The sequence below is a fragment of the Peromyscus maniculatus genome, chromosome 6, assembly GCF_049852395.1.
Source record: "Peromyscus maniculatus bairdii isolate BWxNUB_F1_BW_parent chromosome 6, HU_Pman_BW_mat_3.1, whole genome shotgun sequence".
NCBI classification, from domain to species: Eukaryota; Metazoa; Chordata; class Mammalia; order Rodentia; family Cricetidae; genus Peromyscus; species Peromyscus maniculatus.
Window position 1 is genome coordinate 88853953 of NC_134857.1, and position 8240 is coordinate 88862192.

The 8240-nt window shown below is 53.7% G+C and overlaps 1 protein-coding gene across 2 annotated transcripts; it reads left to right on the top strand.

Annotated features, from left to right (window-relative positions):
• The first annotated feature begins 2346 nt into the window (after positions 1–2346).
• Psrc1 (proline and serine rich coiled-coil 1) lies at positions 2347–6618 on the top strand. 2 transcript variants are annotated; one of them, XM_015998140.3, is made up of 8 exons: positions 2347–2436; positions 2810–2859; positions 2940–2997; positions 3586–4030; positions 4753–4867; positions 4946–5188; positions 5686–5779; positions 6059–6618. In XM_015998140.3, exons 2-8 carry the CDS (start codon positions 2841–2843, stop codon positions 6060–6062), a joined length of 978 nt encoding a protein of 325 aa, XP_015853626.2. In that variant the 5' UTR covers positions 2347–2436; positions 2810–2840; the 3' UTR covers positions 6063–6618. The 2 variants fall into 2 exon arrangements, with proteins under 2 accessions (XP_015853626.2, XP_042135662.2); XM_042279728.2 differs by lacking the exons at positions 2347–2436; positions 6059–6618 and having other exon boundaries at positions 2529–2859; positions 5686–5855.
• The last annotated feature ends 1622 nt before the right edge of the window (positions 6619–8240 follow it).

Consider the following 8240-nt stretch of genomic DNA (forward strand, 5'->3'; position numbering starts at 1 on the left):
GGGGGTGGGGCAGGGCGGATATAGGGCCACATTTTTGAGAAGGAAAGGGACATGGGTTAGCTGAGAAGAATCCAAAAGGCTTTCTTTTTTTCTAACCAAAGAGATCTACTTTCTTTTTTTTTTTTAAGAAAATTTCCTTATGTCTTTTGCCCTGATTTTATTTATACAATTTTTTTAAAGATCTATTTATTTATTTATTTATTTATTTATTTATTTATTTATTATACAGTGTTCTGTCTGCATGTATCCCTGTAGGCCAGAAGAGGGCACCAGATCTCATTACAGATGGCTGTGAGCCACCTTGTGGTTGCTGGGAATTGAACTCAGGTCCTCTGGAAGAACAGACAGTGCTCTTAACCGCTGAGCCATCTCTCCAGCCCGAGATCTACTTTCATTGAAGGCTGAGTCTATTCCAGCCCTTTTCTGGAGTTTTCTGAGACTTAAGATACCTACCCTATGCCACAAATCAGCTTCTTACCCAACTAAAAAGTTACTACTCACCTCCCTACCGGCCTGGGGAAACATTGAGAAAACAATGAGCAAATCTAATGTCCTTATGGAACACCTGTTTGAGATTGTAGGTGAGAGCCAGGGATGGTGGCTGCTGCTAAAAGTTCTTCCCTGGGAGAGACATAAAACAAGGTGGGGGGGGGGGGCTGGAGAGATGGCTCAGCGGTTAAGAGCACTGGCTGCTCTTCCAATAGGCCCTGAGTTCAATTCCCAGCAACCACATGGTGGCTCACAACCATCTGTAATGGAATCTGGTGCCCTCTTCTGGCCAGCAGGCAAACATGCAGGCAGAACACTGTATACATAATAAATAAAAATAAATCTTTATAAAGGTCCCAATGACAAGCAACAGTAGGAGTCCAGGAAGGTTTACCCAGAGGAAGCAGCAAACTCAACAGCCCCACTTACAGAGCGGTGGCTGGAGGTCACAGGCAGGAACACAGATGACTTTACAGCTGCCGCCATCGAAAGTCCGAGTCCTGCAGAGATGATGGCTTCTCCATGGCAGCCGGAAGAAATGCCCTCCCCTCCCCCTCACTTAGATCCCGTAGCTCCGCCCCCCAAACCACGTGCAATTAGGACTGATTGCATACACGTGGTTGAGAGGGATGGCTGCCTACTCGGGTCCCATCCGACCACACCTCTTCCTTCTGTGAGGGAAAGAGAATGGTCCTCAGGCCCAGCCGTGACGATCTTTCCAGAGCAGGCACGACAGAACTCGGCAGCTGGCGCACAGGCTAGTCCTAGGGTACAGTGGCACAGGCCTTTCATCCCAACGCTTTGAGAGGTAGAGGCAGGAGGATCAGGACTTCAAGATCATCGCTGGCTACTTGGTGATTTAAGGCCAGCATGAGACCCTGTCTCAGAAAACAAAAAACAAAGGGGAGAGGCAGAGATGGCGCGTGCGTATGTGTGTGTGTGTGTGCCCGTGGGCCGGTGTGTGTATTAATGAATGGAGAAGAGAGATCAGGTCATAGCCAGGCAACAACGTATACAACAGCAGAGGCCTCCTTCCACCTGCAGCAGACCTAGGACAGAAGCTGGTGGGATATCTACAGTGACTGTGCCCTGAGACTCAGTCAGACCTCGGCCTCCGCTATTTGCTACATTATTCACAGGCCCGCCATTAAAGCTCACACATCTCCAGCATCCTGGCAAAGAAAGAAAATCTTCACGCGGCAAGATCTCTGGCCTATGTAATCCTTCTGCATTTGAGGAGCACTGCCCTGGAATCCTTTTTAACTATTATTATTTATGAATTTGACTCTTATGGAATACCTTCTTAGCACAGACTTACTGTGTGCCTGGAAGTATAACTTTTTTTCACTAATTCATTATTTAAACTCTTAAGTAGCTGTTCATACACGTCATTTGGGGGTTAAAGCCAGGAGAAGAAATATCAGATTATCTCAGAGAAACGGCCTTAGGCTAAGTGAAGAATTCTTGTGCCTCGGGGCTGGAGAGAGTCCAGCGGTGGTCTCAGCAAGCCAGTGAAGAACCCAGCCACTAAACCCAGGGGAACCTGGACTGCAGGAGGTGGGGGCGGGGAAGAGGCGGGGCTCCAAACCCACATTGGTTGGTGGGTTCTCCTCTGGTGGCCGCTCCTCACAGGTTCTGGCACGCAGTCAGAAGGAGGCGCTCCCGGGCACGGGCACGCGCGCGCGCGTACTTGCGGCTCCGCCCGCCGCCCCTCCGAAGCCCCCCGGATGGAGTCTTTTTGGGAACGGAGCTTTGGTGCACCCGACAACCTTCTTCTGCAGACTTCCCGACGGCTCCCGCCTCGGCCCCGCCCCCTTGAGCTCGCCAATCGCTGTGCGCGTGTGGCAGGGGTGGGTGGAGCCTAGGAAATTCGAAAGAAGCTCCGCCCCTCGGGAGCCTGTTCCCGGGAACCGGGAGGTTGTGGAAGAAAAGCATCCTTCGTGGACGGTGAGGCGGGGTGGGAAGTGGAAACGGAGTGTGCGCGCCGGAGGTGTGGCGGGGATGTGGTGCCGGGAAGTGGAAAGGTGGCGGGAGGGGCGGGGGAGAGAGGAGGAAAATCCCGGATAATAACAAGGAGGGAGGTGGAGTGCGCAGACTGTCCAACGGAGGAGAGGCAGATCACCCATCAGGTGCTGGGGCACGAGCGCTCTGCACCTTTCCCGAAAATCACGGGCTAGTTTCAGGGGCGCGTGCCGTTCCTGGGGTCTTGCTTTACCACCACCATGCCTCCCCACCCCAGCTAATGCACCCCGAGTCTAGATGGGGGGCCTAGGGCAGGATGATAGATACCTGAGGTAGGCACGTTGTCTTTCCTGCTCAGGTCTAAGCTGACTCGCTTCTGCTGGCTGGGCATGGAGGATTTGAAAGAAGGTAAGGAAGCCACGGAGGGAGGAATGAGGCCCCAAGAGCCTGCAGGGACTGATAGCTGGCGTTTCTTCTCATCCCTTCAGATGTCAAGTTCATTGCGGACGAGACCTTGGACTTTGGAGGGCTGTCCCCATCTGACAGGTACCAGCTATTTCCCTCCAACAATGCATCTTTAGCTGTAACCTTGAGTGTTAACTTATTGGCCTCTAGAGCTGGGGCTGGTGATTTAGCAGGGTACAGTGCACGCTGGTGCCAGCAGTCTGGAGGAACTGGGTCTCTAAGGACACAACTCGGATGCTGGTGAGGAGAACGAAGAAGCTGCAGTGTAAAATGTAGGGTTCAGTGTAAATGAAAGGAAAATGTGCTGGGGCATGTTGAGACATGCCCGTGGAATGCGTCGGGCGTGCAGACCCCCCCCCCCCCACACACACACACCAGAGTAGACCAGAGGAGGATACCCACAGAGGAGGTGGAAGCAGAGAGGGTTTTGAATTTGAGATCATTCTGGTCTACAGAGTTGAGACCTTGTCTCAGAAAATGGGGAGTGGGGACGAAAGAAAACAGGAGAGGCTAAAGGCTTGCTGGGCCTCGGTAGAACCAGGTCTCTCCTCACCTAACGGCAGTTCTCACAGCCAAGATGGAGTCAGGGTTTGGGATTGTCCCTGGCTCTACTACAAGAACATCTTCTGCTGTCTTGTGTGTGGTATGGCGCCATATTTGTTTTCTCAGTCACGAGGAGGAAGACCTGACGGCACTGGCGAGTGCAGAGAAACCACTTCGAAGGGGCCTCTCTCACCGGAGTAACCCGAACCCGAATGCGGTCGCCCCTGCTCTCCAGGGTGTGAGGTTCAGTCTGGGCCCTCTCAGCCCAGAGAAGCTGGAGGAGATCCTCGATGAAGCCAACCGCCTGGCAGCTCAGCTAGAGGAGTGTGCCCTGCGAGATCGTGAGCGGGCCGGGGCAGGCCCTGGGAAGCCCAGCCCCAGAGGGAAGCCCAGCCCTCGGCGGGAGACGTTTGTCCTGAAGGACAGCCCTGTCCGCGATCTGCTGCCCACTGTGAGCTCTTGGAGCACGTCATCCCCACGAAGCCTCGCTGGTCCCCGAAGCAGCGAGAAAAAGGGGTCAGCCAGGGCTGTTCGGGTGACAGCTGGAAAGAAGCCCCCCAGCACAAAGAAGGTGAGTGTGGAGAGTGGGATGGCATGTCTGCCCCTAGGCAAGCTGTCCAAGCGAGACCCTGAAGGTCTAGAGGTGGTTCCCTCACCGGTCAGAGGCAGAAAGCTGTTCTACCCATGGAATTGTTGGGATTAAGTAAATCGGGCTGGAGATGGAGCCGGGTAGGTAGTGTTTGCCTAGCATCCACAAAGCCCTGCCTGGGTTTGATCCCCAGCATCACGGTCAATGGATGTGGTCAACGTAAATGTATGTATAAGTACATACTTGTGATCCCGAGACTCCGGAGGTAGAGCCAGGAAGATCAGGAGTTCAAGGTCATCCTCGAGGGGCTATATGATGAGTTTGAGACCAGCCTGGGCTACATGACTCCCTTGTTTCAAAAAATAATAATAGGCTGGTGAGATGGATAGCTCAGTGAGTGAAAGCACTTTCTACTAAGCCTGATGAACCCGAGTTCAAACCCTGCGACCTACGTGATGAGAACTGACAACCAAAAGTTGTCCTCTGACCTCCATATGTATGTCACACACAATAAATAAATATAAAATGACTTTGAAAAAAAAAAAAAAAAGAAAGCACCTACGCCGGATCTTGTTGGCAGCGAATCTCTTCCTCGCTGGTTCTAGACAACGGCCCGCCTCCTACTTCTTTCCCTTAATGCCTTAAGCCAGCGGAACACATGCTGTCTCCATTCTCGTCCTTTTCTGTTCCTTGCTCTGTTTCAGGAATCGCCCACTTGCAATCTGTTCCCTGCAGCCAGAAGCCCAGCGCTCTCTCCTCTGGCACAATCAGCTCTTCCACCCCGGCGGAAAGCTGGGCCCAGTGCGCGGACCACAGCAAGTGAGACCCCGGGGAAGCCGGTACGGGGGAGAGGGGAGGTGGGACTCACCCTGAAAATGTCTTCGCTCCCCTCCACAGGCCCGCCAGTCCCTGTCAGACCAGTCATCGCTCTGCAGCCCTCCATTAGCAACTCTCAGTGTTCGTCCCGACTCCAGGGAGCGGCCGCTAGGTCTTCCAGTCGATTACCGGTCCCCTCAGCCATCCCCAAGCCCGCCCCTCGAATGCCATTGACTAGCCGGAGCGTGCCGCCAGGCAAAAGTGCCCTACCTCCAGATTCTCTCTCCACCCGGAAAGGGCCTCCAAGTGCCGCAGGGCACAGAGGTAAGATAGAATGGACGCGTGGTCAGGCTAGGCATGCTGGCCATGTCTGTAATCGCAGCCCTTGGGAGGGAGAGGCTGGAGAATCAGGAGTTCAAGGCCAGCCTTAGCTATATAAAGACACGTCAAAAAGAAAAAAAAAAGAATAGAGCTGGGCGTGGTGGTGCACGCCTTTAATCCCAGCCCTTGGGAGGCAGAGGCAGGCCGATTTCTCTTCAAGGCCAGCCTGGTGTACATAGTGAATCCAAGAAAGCTGTAGGTACATAGAGACCCTGTCTCAAGAAAACAAACAAAAACAGAGCAAAAAGCATCAGGTAGAGGAACATCTGCATGGCCCAGCTTGGCCGTACCCGCTCCAGCTGTGCTACCCCGTCATCCTTGCCATTCCAGCTGCAGACGGGAAACCGGGGCTGAGGAGGCTCATCCTCTCACCCCGTCTTCCCTTTGGAGGAGGTCCGCTGAACTTTGCTCCTCCTTGTCTCTTCTTAATCCCCACCAAGCTCCTGTTCCCCAGAGAACGAATCTTCCAACCACCGGTGCCCCTCGAGGCAGGATGCAGCCCCTCAGGAAAGCTGCGGTCCCTGGACCTACGAGGTAAGACTGGTCCCTCCGCCCTCGTCAGCTGGGCTCCCACGCCGCTGGGCTCCCACGCCGCTGTGCTCCCACGCCGCTGTGCTCCCACGCCGCTGGGCTCCCACGCCGCTGGGCTCCCACGCCGCTGTGCACGGCATCCTTGAATTCTGTGTGGAGTGGGCAAGAGAGGAGCGAGAGGTTCCTGCCTTTTCCCGTCCTGAGGGCCTTGGACTTGGCTGGGTACCAGATGGGCGTGAGAGGAAGGACCCTCTAAAGCAGTTCCCCCTTCTGTCTCTTCAGGTAAAAAGATCAGGCAGCAGGCACGTATTCTGTAAAGAACCACTACACTACCATCTAGCCATCGGAGACTGGACCCTCCCCCAGCAGTCCCTGACTCCAGCACAGTCTTGTCCAGGATGGGGGGAAGAGTTGGCGCCTCCAGGGTTGATCTCCGAAGTGGAGACCACGGAGGGTGGGGTGGGTTGAGCTTGAGGAGACTCAAACTCCTCCCACCCCCCACCCCTGACACCCCCCTGGCTGAAAGAAGAAGAGAGAGGCAGAGGTCACTTCCCCGCAGGCAGAGTGACTTGTCTCCACGTGTGGTCAGCCCGAGAGAACTTGACTTTCTTCCCAGACCGCGGGTGAATGGCCTGCGGAACCAGCCAGCCTTCCTGGTCTCTAGGCGAGGTCTTCCTGAATCATTTCTTCCACTGGATTCTGGCCTGTTGGGAGAGGCCAGGCAGGCACCTGCCATGCAGGGCTTCTTGCCTGTGAATTCTATGACTCCTCACAGGCCAATCGATGATAAGGTTACTCACCAATCTGCATTTTTTTTTCTTAAATAAAATGAATTTTTTATATATATCCTTTTTCTGCATATCTGAAAGTAGATCTTATTAGACTTGAAGTAAACCTCTGTGTAATTGTAAGGAGAGCTGGGATGGACCACTAGCTCCTAGGGCTTTGAACCTCCAGCTCATCCGGCTGCGACTAGTCTCTGTTACCATTCAAGTGGGATCAGGCCGCCTTTCTGCAATTTCATGTTTTCGGACAGTCCAGATCAGTTAACTGTAGCTCCAGCCACAGTGTCCGAACGGCTAGGCTAGGACCTAAGTCTACTGTTACTCATATCTTAAACTTGAATATGATTTCTGACAAGACGATGGAATCCCTTAGGGGATAAAGAGGCCCTTTGGTGGTGTTCAGCTTCCCCGGTCACCTCAGCCAGAAGATACCAGAATTCCTAGTGGGATCTAGCTCACATCATCAGGGTTGCCCGCCCTTCCCTCCACGCCCCTGCTGGACTTGATGGCCAGCGTCAGGATCTCTGAATGTCTCTGGTGCTCTTGTGTTGTGACTTGTACGTGGTGGAGCACTGGACTCATTTAGAGTGAGCACACGGTGGGGTGGTGGGTTCTTGTTGAAAGTCCCGCGTAGGCTCTCCCGGGTTCTGTGGCCTTGGACTCTTGCAGTCAGAACTAAATCGATTCCTTGTGGAGAGGAAACTTCCCAAAGGCAGTTGACAACAGGAGAGGGCACTGCTGGCGATGATCTCACCCATGCCTAGATGCCCACAAGTGCCCCTCTTAGGCCTTGGGTGCTCCGCCCCATCCCCACATTCGGGGGCTCTTTCCCCTTTTATGGCTGATCTTCAGATTCATTTAACACGCCTGTAAGCACACAAGGCCCACACACACCGCGGGGACTGCCTCTTCTGCCTTCTTTCCCTGAATCTTGAGCACCAGCTCCTACAGCTGCTGAAATTCTAAGAACCGATGTGGGGGAGGGGGGCAGATACCCAGATGCCACCTATTGTGTTCTGGAGGGCCTTGGCACGAGGCAACAGAGCCTCAGGTGTGTTCCCCAGCCTCCTGCCTTCCTCCTCTTCCTTCAGTCAGCCTGGCCCAGGGCTCTGTGCTAATGAGACTTTGGGGGAGTTCTCTTAGGTGGGCCATAGAGACGGCAAGCTTACCAACCAGTCAGTAGCTGAGTCCCCTTGATCTCCTGGGGTCTTCCAGGCTTTGATTGTCCTGTTTTCCAGTCTGGGCCTCCATCCTCTGAGTGGATAGGTCACCACACAGAACTCAGGGAACAGGGGTAGCTGGTGATCTCCTGCTCTGACTGGCATCTGTACAGTCAACAAGTCGAAGAACACATACCTACACATGGCCAGTAGGTGGCGATGTTTTTTTTTTGATCCAAGTCCCTGTGGGTGGTGAAGAAGCAAAGCCAACTGCAGACCCCTGTGTTGCTGCCACCTGGTGGCTGGAGCCGGCAAGGCATGTTCCCCTCTCACACTGGGTCAGTCTTGAGTTTCTGCCTCCACCCAACATTGCTCCAAAGCTGCTGAAGTGTCTGTCATTCATCTGGTAGTGCCTACCTGCCATAGTTGCCTTTCTTGTTCAGCATCCTGCCTGCCTCCTTTCCTTTGGCCTGGATTTCTTTCTTTCTTTCTTTCTTTCTTTCTTTTTTTTTTTTTTTT